The sequence below is a fragment of the Oenanthe melanoleuca genome, chromosome 3, assembly GCF_029582105.1.
Source record: "Oenanthe melanoleuca isolate GR-GAL-2019-014 chromosome 3, OMel1.0, whole genome shotgun sequence".
NCBI lineage: Eukaryota > Metazoa > Chordata > Aves > Passeriformes > Muscicapidae > Oenanthe > Oenanthe melanoleuca.
In genome coordinates this window covers 64,675,230-64,699,428 of record NC_079336.1, presented here as the reverse complement: position 1 = coordinate 64,699,428, position 24,199 = coordinate 64,675,230, and the positions used below count along the sequence as shown (strand labels likewise).

General features: G+C 35.7%; 1 protein-coding gene across 3 annotated transcripts in view; it reads right to left on the bottom strand.

Annotated features, from left to right (window-relative positions):
* RGS7 (regulator of G protein signaling 7) overlaps nucleotides 1-24,199 on the bottom strand; it is a 205,969-nt gene that overhangs the window by 10,424 nt on the left and 171,346 nt on the right. For all 3 annotated transcript variants that reach the window (XM_056486927.1, XM_056486926.1, XM_056486925.1), the window contains exons 10-16: nucleotides 15,281-15,355; nucleotides 14,111-14,209; nucleotides 13,305-13,366; nucleotides 11,919-12,029; nucleotides 11,322-11,447; nucleotides 4,059-4,245; nucleotides 1,200-1,289 (exon numbers count right to left, since the gene is read on the bottom strand). In XM_056486927.1, coding sequence (XP_056342902.1) covers nucleotides 1,200-1,289; nucleotides 4,059-4,245; nucleotides 11,322-11,447; nucleotides 11,919-12,029; nucleotides 13,305-13,366; nucleotides 14,111-14,209; nucleotides 15,281-15,355 — 750 coding nt within the window. The remainder of the gene's footprint in view (nucleotides 1-1,199; nucleotides 1,290-4,058; nucleotides 4,246-11,321; nucleotides 11,448-11,918; nucleotides 12,030-13,304; nucleotides 13,367-14,110; nucleotides 14,210-15,280; nucleotides 15,356-24,199) is intronic.

Sequence of the window (24,199 nt, the reverse complement as noted above, 5' to 3'; positions counted from 1 at the left end):
ACAATGGAGTAGAAAAGAAAGTTTGATGTAACAATGGACTGCAAAACAAAGTTTGTATAAATCAGGAAGCAAATACAGGTATGAGGCTGTAATGGGAATTGGCAAAACAGGATGGGCAAAACAGATATAGTTCTCGACAAAAATAATTTTTCATGGGGATCAAACTGGTTTGAATTTAAAGAAAAACTGAAAGTAAAAAGAAATAATGAAGTGCACATCTTGTGTTAATGAACTGACATTCACAAACTTAAGGACTTCACACGGACAGTTGAAGCTTTCTGGTATTTTCAACATCTCTCTCTATATTGGATCTTCAGAAATCAATGTTTGAACAAAAAACAAAATCACACAGTACTTTCATATAATTTTAGGTTGTCATTATTAACAATAGAATGCTATGGTGTTAATAACTACCTTGTTCCAGTAACAATTGGGGCCCTGATTTTGCAAGGCACAGGGCTCCCAGCTGATTCCAGGAGATTACTGTTTAGAGCCCACTAACAGAATTATTTATCATCATGGAAATCTGCATTGTACAAGCTGCTCCACATACTCTGGGCTGTGGCTATTCAGAACCCATTCCATAACCTGGACTTCTCTAAGAAAATATTACATACCAAGACATGAACCTCTGTTTGCCAAAGTGTGACATGATCAGTCTTTCAAGTCAGATTCCTAGCCTACTCAAAACTGTTCATGGAGCAATAGGGAAAGAAACAAAATTAGGAAGCCCCTATATTTATAGTTGAAGTTAGAAACTATTCATATGAATAAGATTGTTTCTAAACACATTCTGTAGCTTTCATAGGTGGAATAAAGAGAACAACAATTATTACATAAGCAAACTTGCAAACATGAAAGACTATTCTTCTGGGATTTTATTTTATTTTTTTTTTTTAATGTATTTGTAAAGCACTTTGCAATTTAAGGTGCTTCATAACAGAGAAAACAGTACAATATGGGATGTAAAAATAAAAATAAGTTTTGCTAGATTAACTCATTGAAACATGCCCGCATGCAGGATATATACACATATATGTATATTGAACTCCTGTGTGTATGTGACCCTCCAAAAACGCCAAGCTGGTCACCTACCAGATATCCAGTTGCACTGGCACAGGGGAGAGAAGACTGAGTATTGTTGCAAACATAACCACTGCTTTGCACAGTGGCAAGACAAAGGCAAGATGGACCAATACCTTTTTCTTGGCCTGTAGCAGCTCCTGGTAGGCACTGGATCGTATAAAACGAGGATAAGAATCACTTTTCATCAGTTTGTAAATGTGCTCCTGGAAAGGAAAGGAGGAGCTGTTACTCCCACAGAAGAGGACACATGGAAAATGGGAGGCAGCCACATGCTCTGGCTGTGGAATGCACACCAGCTAGCACTGCTATGAATAGGAAGTATTACAGGATAGTGGGTTTTAGCTCTGAAGATAAGGCTTAATTGCTTTCTATTCTTAAAGCTGAAATCCCACCCATTTCTTATGTATAACTACAAAATACACCTTTCTTTAATTTATAGACCAAATTTTCCAGTACAAAATTATTCTCTAAGAATTCACAACTGAGTCCTAGCTTCAGGTCCAACTTCCAACCTCTCTTACATTAGTTAGTTTAGCTAAGTTATGCAAGTAAGTGCTGTGGGTCCTTCCTCATCAGATTTTCTGAATTAGTTTCTGGAGATACACCTGTGATTTCAGAGACTAGAAAGAGGTACTAGGTTTTCAATTCAGTATCACAAATAATGCTTAGGTTAGTGAGGATTTCCCCTGGCTACTCTTGAAAACATCCTTTGACAGATGTTTAGTCTGTTCTCCAGCTAACAATATAAAAAGGAAAACACATATGTAAACTGAAAAACAGTTCCAGGCTAATCTAATTTTCTGATATTAATTCTTCAGAGGCATATGAAATTTGGAAACCTTTATTCAGAAAATAAATTACAAAAGCAGCTTAAAAAACTTTTAATTTTGGAACATTCTAATTTCTAAAAAGAGATAAAAAAAATCTGTGATGTAGAACACTTGATAATTCTAGTTCTAGTGATTATAGATAAGAGATTTGTAGAAAAAGCAAGCAGAATAGAAAATATTCTCAAAAATATTTTTAAAAATCCTGAATCAAGTTAGCTATTTTCGTGAAGTTTTTCTTTTACTCAAATTCTATTTTTTACTGTAGGAAACCTGTAGCACAGCAACTGGGAAAACACAAGCAAGCTGGAAAGAAAACACAGTTTCTCAGCTTGTTAGTGCATAAAATTATTGAACACAAAAAAACCCAAAACAAACAAACAAAAAATCCTAAACAAAACTCCCCACATTGTCTGAAAATTAAGGCAAAGTAAAATTAGAAATGAATTAGAATTTTTGCTGTATTAGAAACCATAAAAATTATTCTAAATGTCTTTGATTGTATTTCTTACACAAAGCAGAACAATTCTGATGTATATTCAGAACTTAGACTGGTTTATTTGGGGAAGGTTTTTTGTTCACTCAGTCTGTGAAAGCAGACAATGCAGTTAACAGAGAGCAGAAAGTGTTGATGGGTATTAAAATTTTATTTCTGTACAAGAAATATGCTTGTAAAAGCATGAAAAAAATTGGGCTGTATTAGTATTGTTAATGTATACATTAGCCAGGACATGTTAATGCACTTATTTAGCACAATCAAGCTATTTTTACTTCTGTGTCCCTTTTACTTATGTGCTACATTTGACATGGAGTTTCATCCTTCTCTATTTGCAGTCCCAAAATGCTTTTCATACATTTTTAACCACAATTAAATGACCCACCCACTGCCAGAATGGCACACCAGCAGTCTCCTACCCAGCTGGCAGGCCAAAAAATCCTATTGGAGATTCAGATCCCTACTCCTGACAAAACCCTCCACCTCAGATGGGACACTTTAAATTTCCTAAGGCTTCAAGTGAGAACACAGAAGGGGCAGCCTGTCCCTTTTCCAGAGAAACTGAGGCTTACAGATGTAAGGTTTTTTGCTGAACTGGATGAACTAAGCAGAGGTCCTCTCCAGGTGGCAAAGTCCTTGCACAAATACTGAATACTCCATGTCTTTCATAAATGAAGGACAGAATTAGAAGAAGAGATCTGGCAGTAAAAGGGTATTAAAATTTTATACTTATTATTTAAAAAAAAAAAAAAAAAAAGGATACTGGCAAGGAATTTAAATGTCCATTATTACTCACTCAACTGCAAAGACATATTTTTTAAAATCTTTAACCTTGCTCTCTTGTTTGCTTTTGCCATTTCTGTCTTTGCTATACACTGCATTTTTAAATCTCCAGGGGTCAACAGATGCAAGAAAAAATTATATGTTTGGTTTAATGCAGAGTACTTCAAAACAGTGGCTGTGACATAGGGTCTAATGAAAATTTTCTTGTTTCTTCATAGGTTGCTATTCTCGTAATGGAAAAATTATTCCATAAAATAAAGGTAAAATTATTCCCCTTCATATTCAGGGCAGAGGCATTCTCCCAAAAAGTAGAAAGCCTCAATTCAATTCCCTTCTCTTCTTCATTGGATGTAGCAGCATTTCCAGACTCCCAAGATGATGACCTAATAATCAAGCTGTAGGAAATTCTGCAGGGATATGATCTAAATCTCTCCTTTTGACACCATTTCACTTTGCATTAATAATTAAATTTCCATCACTGAGATGCTGATGAAAGTGGAGGATGATATCAATTCTGTTACTTTTACTGTGAATCCAATTATTTTCTATTGCTTTTCTCAGAAGTCTTCAAAGATGAAATATTAAGTTATAAGTCACATGAAGTGTTGCATTTAATACAGAAGTACTTTGTTTTCTCTTCACATTCTTTCCTTTGTTAAAAGTAAACTTGAAAACTCTGTATCAAGCACAGAAGTTTCATGAAGAACTTCATATGCCTCATGAAAGAATGCTACTTACATTGCCAAAATGGCATTTTAGGAATCAGGGCATTATCATTTAATTCCCAAATATATCTCATTTTTGTTCATAGATATCACTAGCCAATATTCCATTTCAAATGTCCATAAACACGATGGCAAACTGACCTGAGCATCTTCAAATGTGTATCTTCCAGGTTCCTTCACATTCTGAGTGGTTTTGTCATAACTTTTGGAATCCAGGTTGATAGCGCTGGGCGCACCCGGAGCCAGAAATTCTTGCCAGATCTCTTGGACGCGAGCGGGAACTTCACGGATGGGCCTCTTCTTCAGGTCTTCCACTGCTAACCAGAACCTATGGCACAACACAGCACCTTGGCTCCCAGCCCAGCATAACCACTAATGAAATGCCCACATTCTTCCTAGCTCTTAAAAAAGAAATTAACTAACTGAAGTTTTCGTCTAGACATGCTAAAATAAGAAAAAGCTGAGTGATTTTATGTTGGGATCAGCATTCTGGTGTTCTGTCTCAAGGCAATCAATCCACCTAGGGAAGCAATTATTAGAAGGCTCTTCATGGCACCAGTAGGAAATCCTTCATTACTTATGCATGGGTAACACTCTTAACAGGAAGATTCCAGACTTAGCTGGAATTAAGCTGAGACTTCATTTTGGCTGAACAACAAGGGCTTATTTTACTTACAAGCTGACTGCTTTTTGACAATCCTTCAAAAACTAATAATTTATATTCTTGATATCTACATGAATCTCTGAGTCCTACTAAATTCTAAATTGTGTAACACTAATTTTGTTGTCCACAAATCACGCATACATTAGAAAAAACATTTGCTTTGCTAATTATAATTTAATTTATCTTTTCAGCATTCCATTTATATGCATATTTTTGCTAAAACTGCTGAATGGTACTACACATTCTCTTTTCTGCTGCTGAGCAAACCCACATTGGGCAGCCATATGTAGTGCAGCCAGTCCACTGTATCCTCATTAGCCTGGACCAAGATCACTGAAAAAGTCTTGAGCACTTTACAATCACAGCTAACTAGCTGTAGGCTTTATTTCATTATTTCTTCTATTGATGTTCAGACTCTCTCATGGCACAAAATAAACCTAAATTAATTTAGGATCTGATTCTTAGACATGGTTCAGGCCACTTAGTTCTCCCCCAAATCCAAGAGCTCAAATAAAGTTTGACTTCGTTAAACATGCAATATATACTATTGCAACTTTTCATCTTTGTTCTGACACAACTGATCCTATGAAACAGATAAGCTGAGCCTTGAAGTTATTTAACTTTGAAATCAGTTGGATTTTCAAAGGCTCACAAATAAATTGGATGCACCTTTAAAATGTGATTGCACCCTGCTAACACTCTGAGATCAACTTAAGCTCTCTTTGCTGAGTTCAACAAGGATGGGATAGGGGAGAGCAGTGAAACTGTACTCAGACCCCCAAGAAAGGAAATGACACCACTCTCAGTCCAAATTCTAATTTAATAATTGCAAAACACTTAAGAGAGGCCAGTAAAACACAGCAAACCTTACAGTATTCCTGCTATAAGATATTCTTCACTTGAGAAAATTTACCTCTCAGGAAGCAATTATCCCTTCATAGTCCTATTTTGAAATTTGTAGCACAGATGGAAGGACCCTGTGTTCATTTTCCACAAGCCAGTATGGTCAGCTTCATGCTACCAAGAAGACTATTTTAGGTATTTCTACAACCTTCAATTTCAATAGTACATAAGCACATTTTTTTTAATCTAAGATTCTCCAAGAGACAGAGAAACAATATTGTCCCAGTTTTGCAAATATATTATTAATGTAATAATGCATAGTGTTTTCTCCAAGGCCACAAAGGGGGTCTGTGCCAGTAGAACTCCAGTTTCAAAACTTCTGGGTAGCATCACTTTTATATATGAACTACAGTGTGAATTGTACATAATTCTGCATAGAGCCTGGGGATGTATCCTGAGAATCTGACAGCAATGCAGAAGAAGAAATGCCTGATAAGTTTAAAAACTTCAAAGCTCACAAACTCTAATTCAGTTCACTCTCTCAAATTTGGGCAACCTACTTTGGTTTCCTTAAGCTGCTTTCGATATTTGCATTTAAAAGCACATATCCTGCAGCGCTAACCCCTTCAAATGCATCTTCTGGGATTGACTGATTGCTCATGTGTCTCCAAGTCAGGTAAGGAACACAACAATGAAAGGGAAGGATGCTCTTTGTAAACACACATTTCCTCTCTCCCTGCAGACATCCTGCAGATCTAGCTCAGAGATGTCACTTCCTTTTATGTTCCATTGTATCACTGCCAATAATTCTGGAAGTCACTGCAGACATGCCTTAGGATGCTATTTTCTTTTGCTAGTAAACTGTTTTCATATAGTAGGTTATACTCAATTATGGGGAAAGAGATGGGAGATAAATTTCAATAAATTTAGCTTCTAAGCTTGCAGCATAGAATAAGGAGGTTGTACAGACCCATTCTTACAGGCTGAACACCAGTTCTTTGATAGATTAATTTAATTTTACCCTTCTAACAATAGCATTCAAAGACTCTACTAAAATGTGAAGCTCTAAATATAGAAACCTCTCTAAAAGTGGGAAGAAATATGATTTCTGTGTTATGTCTAGGGTGCTTATTTCACAGCCAACACATTTTAAGATTTTAATATACTTACTTATCTTTTAAGAAAAGATGCCTGCCCTCCTCCCACAGAGAGTTGAATTCAAACATTCAGAGTTAGGAAATGACAAAAATAAGGCTGCCCCCTCTTGCACATTCAAAAATAAGTTTCCAATATACCATGGCAACCAATAGCACAGATGAAGATGAAATGGAGTCAGCAAGACCTCAGCACAGGCCTCAAATCAAAAGAGCTCCCTGCCCTGTTTTACAGCTCTCTGCCTCATAAGCTGTGTCCAGAGCAAGGGAAGACTCTTGCAGCAAAAAGCACACAGTCTGCAACATGTGCAAGGAGAGAGGAGAAGGGGAATTGCATTTTTTGGGCAATGATATGCAAGGACTTGGTGCTACTTTGTGTAAGGAGCTAGAACTCAGTCTGGCTGCCCTTGGATGAGAGTGCATCTCCTGTTGGTGGAGGTTTGCCTTTGCCATGGAGACCCTTCCTGGCAGATCTCAGCACTGTTTGAACAGAGCCCCGAGGACTGAGTGCAGACCTCGCTGCTGTCCTCCACCCCAGTGTTTGGGGTGCCACATGCTGGGTCACACAGCAGACACAGGGCACAGAGAGAGTGTGCAGTGTACAGCAGCAGCACATCCAGCCACATGGACTGATAAAACATGTTGCAAGATATCTGGGATTAGATGATCCAGCTGGATTACTTTCAAAGCCACAGTGGCCTCATGGATAAATAGCACAGCTGCAACACAGCTTCTGTCCCATTAACTAACATAAATGTCAGGTGCAGCCAGATTCCAGACCAAGCTAATCAGTTAAATTTAGCCTGCAGGAACAAAGAGGGAGAGAAAGGCTGCAGTGGTTCTCTGTGAAATGCGTGAGGTACTGTCACTGTGGAAACACTGAAGTGGGAATTATGTGAACTTTGCACTCAGTGCATGTAAATCAAGTAAGGGGCCAGACCTTTCAGCATTTTCTGAAAAAGCAAATAAAAACCTAAACAAACCCTATGAATAAAATCATATAATAATTTTCCAGGGGCAGGAAAAGCTCTCTGATTTCTAGATTCCACCTTTTTGCCAACTACAAGCTTCAAAGCATAGCAGAACTGAAGGATTTCAAGAATATGACAGAAAAAGTCATTAAATCTTGCAACTAGTTCTTTCTCATCTACTCTGCAGAAATGGCAACTTTGCTGGCACTTGGCATTTAAGCTTGAGTCTGAATGAGAAACAACTCACAGGCAATTTCAGCTTTGAGGATTAAATTTTGGTCAAGTTATTAGCACCTACAACAGGGCCTCATAATCATCAGTGTAAAGGGTAAACACCTCACAAAATGTCAGCTTGCAGGGGGATGGTTAGACAAAAATTATTGAGGGAAAACATCAAAATCTAGCAAATTTCTCAGTCCCTCTCTTCTGTCACTAGAGAACAAGAATGCAAAGTCCCTTTTCCCTACTAGTCACACATTACAGACCTAAGAAATGAACATCAAAGGAAGGGGCAAGAGGTCCAGTGGCTTTTCCTTCTGTGTATCATGGAACCTGCCACCACTCTCACTAACCTAGGAGGTTTTTCAGTCTCAGAGCAGCTTTGGAGATAATACCACTGCAATACTGCATAAGAATTGGGACAGGCTCTCAGGTTGGCAGTTGAAATTATATAATCTTTACAGGCTGCAATTCCTACAAAATAACCAGTTGGGAACAAACCTATAGTCAGCATACAAATATTAACTTTCCAAAGAATTCTGCTGTACTACAGACAAAGGAAGGACAAGAAGAGGAATACAATTTCCTGCAGAAATTTAAGATATTAGGTCTGCAGGTGCCATGCTGCAGTAAGTTTGATTTCATAAATTCACTCTCTTTAAAAAGTACTTTTTTAGTACTTGGAAAACCTTGTGACCAAGCTCAATAGTACCGGATCATGCTCAAACTTCAGTCTTGTGAATTTTTAACAATGGTCACCATTTTTGTAATAGGCATTGGGAATTCCATAAATCTATTATCCAAATCATATGTTACTTTAACTATTTGTTCTGTGTATTGAGCAGCACACAAAGCAATTCTTTAAAAAAAAAATCTGCATGGTAACACGAGATCAGAAGTCATACCCTGCATTAGGTGAGTGCAGAATCCAACCTGCAAACTGCAGTCACTCTGTAATGAAGCTGCTGCACTGACAGAACTGCATAGACAGTTTTATTCCTTTGCTATGCTTTTCAACACTCCTTCAGAGAGTGAAATACTATTAAGCACCATTTACAGGCAAGGAAAAAAGCACAGAGATACCAAGTAAGAAGGGGAAAATTGCTTATATTCCTGATCACTGCACAATTCTTAATCTGATATCACAGCTCAAGCTCCTTCACCCCGCTGCATTCTTTAAGACAGGATCTGTATCCACCAAGAAAGATATTCTCAGATACCTTAGACACTCTCAGCCAAAGTTTATGTAACAGTAACGCTGGGACTTTTTGCAATGTAAGATCATTACTCTTGAATAGAAATGGTGTTTCTGGTAGATTTATCATTTCATGGTTTTGGTTTCACCAAAATGAGGTATAAGTCATCTAACCTACTAATACTGAAGCTCCTGTCATGCCTGCAGTCCCTGCTGCATCCTGTGTACTCATCTTGAAAGCTCAAAAGCAGGGTCCCAGCTGCCTATCCAACCATAGGCTTGGCAGTGTTGTACATTTTATCATTATTAGATCTGTAAAAGTACAAGAACCAGCAACAGATTTGAGTTCCATTTTTTTGCAGTGGGAAGATGTGGGTGGACATAATTATTTTTCTCAAGGTGGCTGTCAAAATAATAATTAAAAAAATACCACTAAAAACCCCTAAATTACCATGAGTTAATGGGTGAGCAACAAAGGTGGTCACCTTTTAAGGTTTATTTAGTGGTAATGCTTGAAATCATCAAGCTTTTAACTTTTGCTATTGACATCTAAAACATTTTGACAGCTAAACACAACAAACTTTACAAATTCATGTTTTCTAACCCAAATTTACTATGTGAATTTAATGAATTGATTTCCCTACAGCTTGGGAATTTACAAACATAATTCTGAGCTTCTGAGACAGTTTCCCTCCAGTTAATTGTCACAGAAAGCACCTTTTTCAGAGCAGATTTATCCTCTGCCTAGCCTTTAAGATCATATTCACTGTTACTCAGATATTATATTTTATAATGTGAATCTAAGAATTTAGAGGAAGAGACAATAGAGTAGATGGCATGTCAAGGAATCAACTCTGAAGAGATTTTTGAGGGAATTTTTCTAGATCAGTTACTTGCAGTTTGCCTGTATTTAGTGTTGTAAATAGGATTAGACTAAAGAGTTAGGGATTATGTGGGTAACAGTCTAGTTGGCAGAGAGACAAATTAATCACAGAAAAGCACCAGAAACTGCAGCACACGCTGGGCTCAACAGGTTCATGTTTGAACAGCTGCTCTGTAGAACAAATCACCAGGATGCTCTTTAAATAATAATTTTTTTTAAACTACCTTTCCTTTTCTTGGTTTTATTCTGATTTTTAAAAATTTATTTTACCAACTGGAGTATTTAATAAGAAAAATCTGTATCTGTGACAAATAAAGTCATCAACATACACATACAGGTCAGGCTGTATTTGTGATGCAAAGTTAATGTTTGAACACGGTCAGCAACTTAGAGAACTCCAACTCCAATTATTCTGCTGACAAATTGAAACTAACATCAAGGAGATCTGTGCAATTACTCAGCATTTATAAACCAACATCATAAATATTAAATGCCTCTTATAAGTTGCTACAAAAGCATAATTTCAGTATGAATGGCTATGCTGCACCACTTTAGGGTGAGAATTGGCACAGGAAAAAAGTAGGTTAGGATTATTCTGAGTTATAGAATGTGAATGCAAATAGGACTTTGTATTACTTATTGGTGAATGGGAAGTGATACAGATGACATCTGACAAGAAGGTGGAATTAAGAGAAAAGCATGTTTTCTATATTTTTGTTCTATGCTCAACTTCATTTATCTGTCTGTAAAAAGGTTGTGATTAATCCCTCTGAAATAACTCTTGTTATTAATATGACTTTCTTAGTACAGGAAAAATAAAACATCCTATTAACCAATGGATGGGCTATAATTTTTAAAATAAAATAATTTTCCCCTCACTTAAAAGTTATTTTGTAAATATACTTTTAAAAACATACCCTATAGAACACTTTTCCTTTTCACAATTAGTGAGGAATTTGAGAGCTAAATGTTACCCTACTTCAGCTGTGTCAGATGCACAAGTACTAGAATACTGGTGGAGATTTTCAAAATGATCCCCAGAAACCAATCAACCTATGAAAGTCTGAATTTTACTTTTAGATCCTTTATTTATTTTTAAACATTTTAATTTTCATTTTACTTTTATCACAATATTTGACTAAATAAAATATATTGAAAAGGCTTTGAATGAGTCAGATTTATACCTATTTAAAAGACAGGCTGAGAGAAAAGATCTTACATGAGTATTTGACCAAAAGTTTAATATTAATGGAAAAATATGCTTCATGTGAGTATCTGTTAACTATATGACTATTTCCTCAGCCTGTACATGAAAATGGGCAGCAATTTGGATGAATTCATTCTGAAATGTGAGGAAAATTTTTGAAGGGGTCAAAAAATGAAAAGTATCAGGAAAAAAAAAAAAAAAAGAAACAACAAAACAAAAACCTAATATAACTTACAAGCTATTAAAAAATAAAGTAACTCTCATTTACCTTAAATTTTCTGAACTGAATTCTGACTCCAAGAATTTCAGAAACTGCTCTCTTCCCACAGGGTCTTTCAAAGCTTCATCCATGCCAAATCCCCATCGTTTCACCCTCTGCTGTCCTGGCTCTTTGCTACAGAAGAAAAGAACAACAGAACCCAAAGTGAGCAATACTTCAGTATTATAACACTCTGTGTTCATCACTTAGACTAAGTCCTAAAGTTCCATGGATTTCTCACTTTTTGGAGTGCTCAGATCTGTGCAATGTTCAGCCATGAGCAAACAGACTGTTAGTACTTACATAGGATGAAGGTAATACACAGAAAAATAAAAATTTCCAACAGGAATGCTATCAGATTTTAAAACTGTCTTTTTTTTTCTCCATACTAGAAGCCTGGAAACTGGTTACTGTAACATTTCACACAGATTTATTCATCTATAGCACTGCCCATCTTACAAAACTGTAAAACTGGAAAGACCAAAAGGGTACTGCATTGCCCTTCTGCCTCAGTATTTTCCTGTAGTACTTCTGTCTAAAATCTTCACATTTCCAGAAAAACATGTTATACTCCCTTAATTCCAAAGAAGAAATGAAATAATATACCTTGCCTCCAGTTCCCAGAAAGTGGTGTCATCTGATATCCAAGGGTTTGAGGGATCAGGGGGCACAAGAAAAGGATCATATTCCAAATACTGCTCTGTATAAGCTAATAGACTAGGAAAACAAAAGTGTCAAACATTGTCATGTCAGGAGGAGAAGAAAGCTGAGCAGGTTACCCCAGTTAACAAGTTACCTTGCACCAACTGAACCTTGGTAATTGTGTGTGCACACTCAGAAGGCAGCTACAAGCTCAGGGGAAAATAGGTTTGCTCGAGCCATTTGAAAGTGGACAACTGAAGAAGGAGGGGTGGCTCAGGTCTACCAAGAGTAGAAATAAAATAAGCTTCCCTAATACTTCCACATAGCTTCATTTAAGGCTCCTTTAGGCACTAATAAATTAGATCATACAACCTCTTCTATGCATATTTGGAACACGTGTTATATCCCTGTGGTTTTAATCATATGTTTCCTTAAAATCTGTTCTAAAGCACTGCATGTTATGCAGGTTATATTTATTTGCCCTGCAGCTGCTAGGACACCTTTTATTTTCTCTTAAATATAATTGATATTTTCATTAGCTCCTAATCAAAGGACACTACTCCCAGGGTTGTTTTTTTCCCAAAAATCAACTTCTTTTACAATTTTTTTTTTAATATTCAGTAATTGGTCTGACTCAGTTGCACACACTAAAATCTTTGCTTGTGTTCTGGTAATTTACATCTTCTATTTTCCTTATGCTTATTTATAAGTATTTGCATATATGATCAGACATCCCCATGTATAAGTAGACATATGTGCACAAATGTTTATGAGAAAATGAAGAGCAGCTTGTATTTGGCCTTATTTCCTTTACTAATGCAGCTCAGTTTTCTGCAGTGTTGGGCTATTTGTTTCATTTGATTTCTAGCCCCTTCCTGACAAATTTTGGTCTTATTTGGAGACAGATTCCTACTAGTGTTACATCTCTGACCCAAACTGAGCCCAAACTCGCTTTGTTCAAGCGCTGACTGAGCTCCACACCAGCCAGTCCCCTTGCTTCACCAGTGACTGCCCTTTTGAAATACCAGAACAATAACCCCAGACCTATTCCCATTTAGCCTCCCTGCCAATGAAAGGTGAAACTTGTGATCCCTTGGTCAGAGGCTCTTTCAGTGACTTGGGTTTATCAGAAATGAATCATGGAATATATGGAATATTTTTATTACTAAAAGAATTACATACTTCTCTACTTAAACTCACAACAGTTATTTCTATGACATCTGAGCTCCCACGTCTCTCTTTGAAGAGCTATTTGCTGTGAATAGATCTTTGAAGCTATTTCATACTGACATTTTTCCCAATAGTTATTAGTCTAATTGAAAAAAATAGAAAATGTGAAAATATACATACCTCTCTGCAACTTTTGACATTTTTAATCTATGTCTGTCTAATTGCATTTGCCAGTGCTTAATCTGCAAGAAAGGAAGGCAGAGAGTTTTATGAGTAATTTATTTCTTGACTCTATTTCTATAGCTTTTTTTATTAGGTCTGTAATTGAACCTTAATTTATCCTAGGGCACAGAAAAGAAATATATCTGAATTAAAACAACATTTCAGCAGTGTGACTGTAAAATAAGTGGAAGTTTCCATTAAAGAGAAAAGATCACAAAGAGACAAAAAATGTGCCCAATATAACATTTTTCCTAAAGGTTCATCAACAAAAATCCAATTAGCCTTTTTTTTTTTTTAGATTTTTGAGGAGAACTAATACTTCTTCAGACATTTACCTTCTCCAGGCTCTAACATCTCAAGAAAGATTAACAAAGTTTTAACAGTAGATAAGAATGTGAACCTATATATACATACAAACATGGAGTGGTAAGTATAGCCCCAAGCCTCAAATCAGTGTTGAAAGAAGAGCAAGCTGTCTACAGTTGAAGGGGCTAATGGGCTTAGCTGTACAATGAACCCACTCTGGCCTACTTCCCACTGCCTTTGGGTGTTTAATGCATGATACAAAAAATTCAGGTTTTGCCTCTTTAGTTTTGGTGAAGTTACGTGCATAAACCCACATACCTTGAGACAAGGAAAAGGTTTATTAAATGTTTGCAACACACGCTTTGAATAACTTCCAGTTGCAATAATTTTTGGGTTTATACCTAGTTATTTCCTAAAAAGTTCATTTAAAAGTAGATGTTCGAAGTTATGTTCCAAACCTCTTGGTGTAGCTCATCTTCTGTGGGTGGCTTAGTCTCTGGCACTGGCGTGTGCGTAGGGCTGTGACTTCGAATGTCATTTTGTAAGCCATAGACAGACTATGCAAAAAAAACGTGGAATAATGATGGTTGCTTTCAGACAATGCTTTCTACACACACTCATAGTAACTGTCATGGTTTAGTACATTTTGCTCAAGAAGTTAGCCAAAATCATCTTTCCCTACAGAAACTGCAATAACAACCCATGTACTGATATAAAATCAAGTGCTTCTGCACTAGCATGTAAAATAAAGACTCCCAAGCTCCCACAATCCCATAAAGCCACACAACAAAGGATCTACTTTTATTAGGTCTCTATATCAGCCTCATAGTAAACATGGGCAATGACACTGAGAGATGCTCTTACAGTAAGTGGAGATGACTGGTAGATGGAGTATCCCGAGAGGTTACTAACACATGGATTATTTGGATGATTTCCAAAATCACAATTATTGTCTGGAAAATTACACTAATCTGGACTTTTCACTACCATAAGTAGAACAAGTTAAAACTTTCTCTAAATCCACTTTCCTTCTTAAAACATATTTTTCTATGGGTCAATATGGAAATGCACATCAAAGGAATTACTTTAAAGCAGGAGTCAATCTACATGGTTAGGGTGCAAAGGATTTAAAAGTATAGAGCCAATCCATCTGTACATCCCTAGAGAAGCTACATTCTAATTACAACCTAATTTAGATAGAGCTAATTTCTTCCACAATTTCCAGCCATCCATTTTGGGTATAATTGTGAAATAGAGGCATCCTTTTCATTAAGACCAGGACAAGAACTGCTGTTAAAGTTTACTCTGAATTTTAATTTTTTTCCATAATTACTGACAGAAACATTTTAATGTGTTTTATTCAATCTACTAAACAACATGAATAAAGCATGCAAAAATTCATTTTATCTTCAAAATCTATTTGTATTTCTCCAAAATCATATGTGATATCATTTAATTATCATTAGCAGATTTGTCAATACTAATTCAACTAAGAGCTTATGAAATATTACCATACATTCATGCATTTGTTCCTTCCAGCTGTAAGAAAAATGTGCTTTAAGAAATTATGGAAATTCATTCTATAAATTTCCTCCACCTCCTCCTTTTGATATAATAACCATACTTACCTTTCTTGTTTTATGTGGATTTCTCATTCTTGAAGATTTTTTTATATCCACTTCAGTAGTGTTTACACAGCCAGGCTATTAAAAGAAAGAGAAAGGAAAGCAAAAGGCTAAATCTGTGAAGGAACTTCTCTGAGCTACTCCTCTTCAGTGTGCAAGACTGAAAACTAAATTCCATACCATGAAACTGAAATAAAATAAATTACCAAGATAATGAAAACAAGTCTGTTTCTGCTTTGGTTTTGCCAAGAAAGCCATTTATTACATTCTAGCTATCCCTCCAAGGAGCATGGTTGACTTAATGAGACAAAGTAAACAGAATTCTGTATATTCACCTCAGCTGTGAACCTCAGGCTCGCTTCAGGAGCATCTGTTTTGAGTCAATTTTTAAAGAGGATCTTCTTTTAAAACAAAATAATAATAATAAAAAGGTACCAAAATGGGTTTTGTTTCTTCAGAAAAGAAAGGAAAAAAAAAACAAAACAAAACAACAAAACGGGCTTCTGCAGCCTAACCAGAAGACTGACAGTCTAAATAAAATTACTCTCAACACATCACATTTAGGTTTCAGTGGTTCATTCTCACAACTCTGTGGCCTCCCAAAGCACACAAGTACTCAAGTTTCTCCTAATTCATCTTCCTTTTGACACTTCCCTCTAAGTACAAAATCTATGTGTAAATCTGTTTTCTACCCATTGCTGGAAACAAATAATAATAAGTGTTTTGCTCTCAGGTGAGTTTTATCGATTGATTTTAGAGGGATTACATTTGACACTGAGTGGAAACTACAAAATCTGCTCTCTAGTGGGAAAGTGAAAGTAGTGAGAGTAGGTTGGGGTTTTTTAATGGAAGCAGCTAGATATTGAATTTACTTGCCCAACAGTCAAGCTGGACTTATTATTACTGTAATGATACAACCTCTGTCTTCTTATCATAACAGAAAATGCTTGATTTGACTGTAAATTTAAAAAGACAAAAAATTTTAAATTTCTTATATAAAGTTAAGAATTTCTTATACAGCTAAGAAAAAAATAGCTTTCGTTAAACAGAGCAATATTACTTTGCCTCTGGAAAATATTCTAAACAACAGACTGATATTTTTTAACCCAGTACGGTGGTTTAAAATTAATAAATTAATAAATTTCTATTTTAAAGTAATAAATTATTGTGTATTTGATCATGTAACATTTGAAGTAGAAGCAGTTCCTCATTGCTAATGATAAAAATAGACAATATTCTTAAGACTGCATCTGGCACACTGGAATTGGGACGGTAACCATTGTGCTTCTGAAGAAAAATGTGAGGTTTTGAACTCAGAAATAACTTGCAAATCTCAAAGAAAAAGACAGGTTGAAAAATACAAACTTCTGCATGACGGTCAATTTAAAAGCAGAAAGTGATTTCCCTTGCTTTTTCCCTACTGCTTCCCAGGCAGTATACTGAGATACAAACTTTAAAAAATCCAAGTGCATCTACTCTAAGATTACAGCAGCAGCTGGCAGTGAAGAAGGCAGGGGCTTTAACATCATCTACGACCTTGGAATGTAACAATTTGAATAGCAGGCACTTTTACATAAGGCACAAACTGTTATTTGTTCAGTTTTCAGTTATGGTTTGTTAAAAACATGTCCTAAAAATGGAGAGGGAGAAAAAAGGCATAAACAAGGCGGGTTTTATTGTTTTCCTGATGCTGCCAAATTTCATCTGTCAATATTTAGGAATAAATATCAAATATCTTTTCAATTAAAATAAACACAAAAAGTTATGTTATGTAAACCTTTTGCTAAAATACTCAGTCTTTGTGGGAAAACCTTTGCTGGACAACATTTAATTCTATTTGTATGCCCTCATTAACATAATAAGTATGTGTTTGAATACAATTATGTCCAGCTGTGTTTTCTTTTTGTGTTGTTTTTTTAACTGTACTACCACAGTTCAAATAGTGAGATGCATGTCAGAGTGCTCTGCTGCAAGAATCCCATTTAGTGTGTGGTATATAATTTACATACTAATATTGTAAATAGTTTTCAAACAGATTTCCTGGAAGACTTGAGAACTCTTCTGTATGTGTAAATAGAGTGCTTTTTTCTTTCAGAGTAATGTTCTGTGTGAAAACAATTTTTCCCCCAACACACACAGAGGAAAGCCTTGCGACCTTCTTGAAATTATCATACAGCAAGATCATAACCAGGGCAGAATCTGGTCCTCATCAATTTTTAAATATCTGGGTGAAAAACTGTGATACTTTCACTTAGTTTTTTTCATCTATTTATTAGCATGTACTTATCTCAAAGTTCAAATGCCATTGTATTAATTTTTCAGCCAAGGACAGGTCAGTCCAGTCATGATAAATTCACTGTTAATATAAATGGATACAGATAAATACTATTAAAAAAAAAAAAAAAAAAAAAAAAAAAAAGAAGAAAAAAAACCCCACACATAGAGGAATTTCAATCCCTACTTCAATTATTGGATAACAATGAGTATGAATAACATAAGTATGAATCCCAAGCAGCACCACTTTCTACTGATGCTGCCTAGGAGGATGCATACCAGGATTCTTCTATGAAACACAAAAGAAGGAAGAAGCCTTGTCTGTAAGCAGAGGAGGTAGCAGAACATATATGCTTTGATCTGGCTGTCACCAGCATTTGAAGCAACCATCTGAGAGCATGCTGAGTTAAAAAAAAATCAACTTGATTTAATGTTCTATCCCTGATAACTGTGGCAACAGCGAGTAAATTAATTAAGCCCTTCTAACAGTGCTACAGTGTATTAATTTTAGGAAACCTGTAATAACTCTCTGGCAGAATTAATTATTTACATTAAATGGCATGCCTGAGCCATGGTACATTTCCATCCAAGCAGTGCAGAGTATGGAGTATTTATAGTCTGCTTGCTGTACAAAATTGCACACTTCAAGTACCCTTTTTATTGCCTGGCCATATAGCCCAAATCAACAGCTGCTAATGTCTTTTTTGTACAAAAATCTCTTTGCTATGATGTAATTTTAAAAACTGCAAAATGCTCAACAGAGAGTAAATTAATACTTATAATTAGGTCAGCTGAAGTTTTGATGTCTTTTTTTTCTTTCTCAAAGAAGATGGCAATTTAACTGTGAATCTAGTTAAGCCAAAATAACCAGAAGTTTTCTTGTATTTGAGACAAATATACCCCTGTATGTGGGAGGGAATAGGCTCGTGCATTCCGATAGGCTGGGAACTGTGTGTCTGTATTGCTGCTCTGTAGGAAATGATCTGAAGGAGAAGCTGAACATGAGTCAGCAGGATCTCTTTGCAGCAATGCAGACAAACCACATACCCAGCTGCATTAGCAACAGCTTAGCCAGCAGGCAAAGTGTTTCTTTCTTTCTACTCAGCATCACAAGGAAACTTCTGGAATACCAAGACTACTTTTGAGCCCTACAAACAACACAAGAAATGTATTTCAAATGGGAAAATCCAGCGGAGGAACAGCCTTTTTTAATGCTTGCAAAAGGGGAGAGCTAACCACTGCCTTTTGTGCCTACAGGGGGCTTAGAGGGGTAGACATTTTCCAAAGGTGCACTACAGAAGGACAGGAGACAGTAATCTGAAATTGAAGTGAAGGAATTTCCAGTCAGCTATAAAGAAATATGCTTCACAATGCAAAGTAAGAGAGGCTGTGGAACGTCCATCCTTGGTGATTTTCAAAGCTTGTTTACCCTAAGTGCCTGGACAATCTCATTCACCTCAGAAGTCAGCGCTGGTTTGAGCAGAAGTTGGACTAGAAGACCTCCAGAGGTCCCTCTCAGCCTGCACTTCTGTGGTGCAGCCTGCTCTACACAAGCTGCAGGCAGTGAAATTCAAATAATCCACTTCACAGAACACTCCAATCAAGCATTCACATTGGTGTGAAATTCATCTCTCTGCTTTCCCCACCCCACACAGCAGAGTGGGAACAAGACTGGTATTTGCTTCCTCTGCTGCTGCCCCTGCCCTGCAGCAGCCTGCAGTGCATCTCACCCCATACAAACAAGCCTCGGGTTGATTTAAGGAAATGTAATTTCACAGTCTCTTTAGCTAAAAATACATAGGTGCTATTTAAAATAATTGCCTCATTTCAATATGCACACCCATAAATTCAGAGTTCATTAAAGCAGTAAATATTTAGGTAGATTGATTCACATACCTTATGCAATTTCATTGCACTTCAGTGTCAATACACTGTGAAATAGATATTTCTATTTGTTTTGCAGGCATGGGCTAGCTTGTTAAGTAATTGCAAAATACTAAATTTCAAGAACTCCAGGCTTTCAGAATTTAAAGACTTTAAATTTAAATTATGGACCTGGGTACAAACATGACAGGTTGTCTCTTTCACTGGAAAAAAGTCAGACACACAAACATAAAGAAAAATCAGAGATTGAAATCTTTCTTTTACATTATGTGAAATAGAAGATGATCAGAAAAAAAAAGTAAGCTTCAAATCTGAAATTTTCTGAATGTCAAATGTTAGAGCTGGATTCTGCAACCATCTATTCTGCTATTTCTGTCACTGCTGCTATTCCTGTCATTTTTCTAGGAGTCTTCTAATCCCTAACAGTAACTATTCATATCACTTTCTAAAGTAGAGAAAAGGAGCTAATTAGGCAGTGAGTGATAAGCAGAACTGAAGAGTTCTTTTTTATTTGTAGCTTTTTCTATTCCAGTTTACTCGTGCATAGTTAAAAATCAAGGGGAGAAGATTACAAAAAAGAGATGGAAGATTACAAAATAAAGGGATGAGGAAATAAAAATCAGTGGCACTCAGCTGGAAAAAATCAAAGGAGTTACTAGGTAGAAAAATACCCAGTTTGACTCCAGTAAAGTGGGAAAGATTGTTTTTTCTCATACATAGTCTAGCATCAAAGGAGACATTAAAATCCTATATTGAGTAAGTTGTCAGTAATGGCTAAAACTGAGGCTCTCATAAACAAAAACACAGGCTACATTCTCCTGCACTGCACCAATTTTTCATTTCACTGAGATAGAAGTTATTCGAGTGTGCAGAATCCACTAGGGCTTATAAGGAAAAGTTGAGGTTTAGGTAATGATTATCACTGCATTCTGGGATTTTACCTCATTTTACACACTTCAGAGTCAACAAATAAAGAGGCTTTTCCACTGGAAGAGCTGCACTATTAAAAACTTTGCTGATGCAATAGGAAGTCTCAGAGGAACATTTCAAACACACTGAGTACAAGTGGTCAGGTCTTTTAACAGGATTTGGAAAAATGGCTGTTATCACTCAAAGGACAGCAAAATTTCAAATTCACATAAAAATTTCAGAAAATGCACTTTTTAAAAATGTAGCTTGCTTTACAATTAGAGATCAATGAACTTCAACTAAGTGATGAAAAAAAATAAACCCAGAAGCCACAGCTGCCAGAACCTGCAAATATGTAGGACTAGGCTCTGCTCTGGGAGATCTCACCAGCCCCTGTTGTACCACCCAAAGCAGCAAAGACAAACCAGTGATCAAGGGGCTACAGGAACCACTTCCATTTGGTTCAAAAAAGATACTATTACTTAAAACTTCAAAACCTAATCATGGGGTTAATTTACAATCAGCTAGGTGTACCTAATCTGAAACACTCTTATGAACTTTATGATCCTCCCTAAAAGTGTGTGTTTTAATTACTATTTCCATTTGGTTCAGCAGTTCTGTGAAAATAACTGAGAAATCAACACCTCTAGTAACAGGATCCCAGTAAATCAACAGATTTTTGAAGAAAGAAGGAAAATATTATTCTGAATTATTATGGCACAATATATTGGTGGATTTTATTTTTCCATTACATAGCATAATCCTATAACTACAAACTCTAAACTAAATTTGATGGATCTAGCTACTTAAGCATTGTATTACATAATGTTATAGTACTTAGAGTTTCATACACATATATAGTATAAAATATGAAATTATCATATTATGTGCTACTTGTAGTAGTAGGATAGTCCAAGCTTCTGCACAATTTAAGTTAGCACGACTATCTCTGTGAAAACATGCCCTTTTGATTCAGTTGTGTGGCTGACAAACAAGCAGTGTGACTGGACTTCCAACACCTGCTGTTAAATCACACTGCTTTTGTGGAGGTCCCACTTGCATTATAGCTCTAGTAAGAAGCAAACACAGACAGACTAATATTTGGAATACAGTCCAACAGCCATGGTAACTGCAAATGTAAATTGTAATAAGCATGTAAGTTGGATGACTACTTTGGAAAGAGCTCCTATCAAGACTTCAACTCTCTACAACTCCAGACCAAACTTCTAAAATTAGCTCACGATTTTACTAGATTTTCCTACAGACTCTTGCCTGTTAGAAATTACCTTCTCTCAGAAGTACACATATATCTTTCAATTACCACCTATGAAACACAATTTTTAGGAAGCGACTCCCAAGATCATTCTCAAGTATAGATTCTGTACAAGTATGATTCAGCCTTTATTTCTAGAGGCCTCAAATTTGCCAGAAAATTAGGGCAAAGTTATTGAAACCTGCTTGTTCTACTGACTTTTTAGATATTTTCAGTGTCTACAGTCTTTTCATTATGTATGTGTTATGCTTCTAATTACTATCTTTTTTTGGAACTCAGGAAAGAGTAAATAATTGCAATGTATGGATTCAGTGTGACACTGAAGTAAGTGAATACAACTTGGAACTGGACTTGCATAGAATAACCCCAAATTTGTTCATATTTCCTAATGCAAATCTATTTTTAAAACATTCAATACTGCAAATATACCTGAAAATAGTGATCCACAGTCAAGTAGGATAATGGAAACAAATTAGTTGTATACAGCTTAACTGCTAAAACCAGCTATCAGCTGATAATAATGTAAAACCTACTGGCTTTTAATTAAGTAAATAAAAGCTTTTCATTTTTTCTTATTCATTTATTGGACTGATATTTCAGGCCACAGAATGTTCAATGTAAAATCTTATTGAGCTTCTTCCTTCAAAGTAAGGGATTGTCTTAATTCATGAGAATTAATAAAAACTTTGTAAGGATTAAGTGTTCTCATCTGTTGAAGGTTTTAGTAGAGAATTATGCAGAAGCATAGAATGAATTTAAATGCTCAGTACTTGTCCTCAATAGCTAATTTCATTTTGACTCATTAAAGGACAGAAATAAATATTAAAAAATTACAGACTTATTTGTTTAACTAAAATGTATGAGCAATAAACCATGTCATATGCTGGAAATATACTGATGGAGAAATAATGAATTTTGTATTTATGCATAAGTTAAATATACTGTAGAGAGCCCCTCATTGGGGACAGAAAACTTGCCATTGGACCAGTTAGTAAAATCTATACATCCTTTACTCAAGGACTGATTTGGAGGTCACTGACTACTACCAAAATAACAGTAGTTCCACTGTTGTTTTGCAATGGACCTAATCAAAACACAGAAAGGTGTGCAATTAATGGATAAAAGTTCAACTATGAGCTGTTTCTCTTATTTGGACAAGACAAATGAGGATCAAACATCATCAGATAAAGGAGAGACATTTGATCAATCTGTTTGATCAAACTTTAATTATGTTTGCAGCGAGGTAAAACTCAGATGATTTTCAGACTGAGAGATGTGCAGTCTCACTTAGTATCGACTTTAGGATCACTTAAAATTTCAAAGATTTTTGGCATGTTTCCAAAATAAAGAAACCTACACTGTACCAATTTCCATTTTATACTTATTTGTCTTAAACTAGAGTTTAGATATTTTCCCTGACTAGTATCAGACACACAAGGAATTCCAGTGGCTGTGCAAACAAAAGACCTGCTTGAAACAGGAGAGAGACACAGACAAACTTTCAATGAATACAATACTAATAAATGAAGCCATAAAATGCATCCATAGGATAGAAAATCTTGAACTGTTACAGTGATCCTCTCACATACTTGGTTGTTTAAGGACAGACATTGTTGAAAGTTGAGCTTTCACCTTAAGAGAACAAGATCACTGCTTAAAAAAAAAATTAGTAGTCTGTGTGTCACAGAATTACATAATATGCAAAATGCATAAGAAAAGGATGTTAGAATTTAATTCTTGAGACAAGTCATATGGAATTAAACTAGAAGGTCTACCCAAGAAAATACTACTGCATTGAAGTTCTATGCTTGATTCTTTTTGCAAGTTGATTTAATTTCTAACTAGTTTTAATTTAGGATATACCGCCTCAGGTTTGCAGTGATTGGTTTTCAGAACCAGAAATTGTTGCACAGAAATTAGATCCATTGTATTTATTAAAGTGGTGTTTCAGTAGTATTAATTTTACTTAAGGCTGTGTTTTTGCACAAGGAAACTTGTTAAACTTATCTGCTTTGTTGTGTTGCCCCTGTACTAAATACTTAGGTTAACTATCGCCTTCTCAATATTTTTTTACACCAAAAGGCAGGAAACTTCTGTTTACAGATTCCATACAGAAGAAATTTAGGTTATTCAGTTGCAAATAAGTGGCAACAGAAAAGTCTAACACATCTCTGAAAATGTTGATGGCAAACACAGGTGACATTTAGAAATTGATTATATGCCTTTTGACTTATAAGATTTTTGACAAAATGCTTTGGATTAAAGTAGCAAATTTAATTCCCACAGATACAAAGATCTATGTATAAACATTGCACTTATAAAAATATTCCTTATACTTCTTTAAGTTACTTTCCTAGTTTCACACAGAACTGGGTCTTACTCAGAACTATAATGCCATATCATTTTTCTTGGTCATCTTATCAATTAATTACTTCACAACTTGTAACCTCCCAAATTTAATTTCCAAAAATTCATTTTGTTGCACTGTTTCAAGAAATTTGGCTTCTTTTTCCCCATCTGCCCCACCTTTGCTCAAGTATTAGACTAAATAAAAATGCCAAATAATGAGTGCACAAAATCTT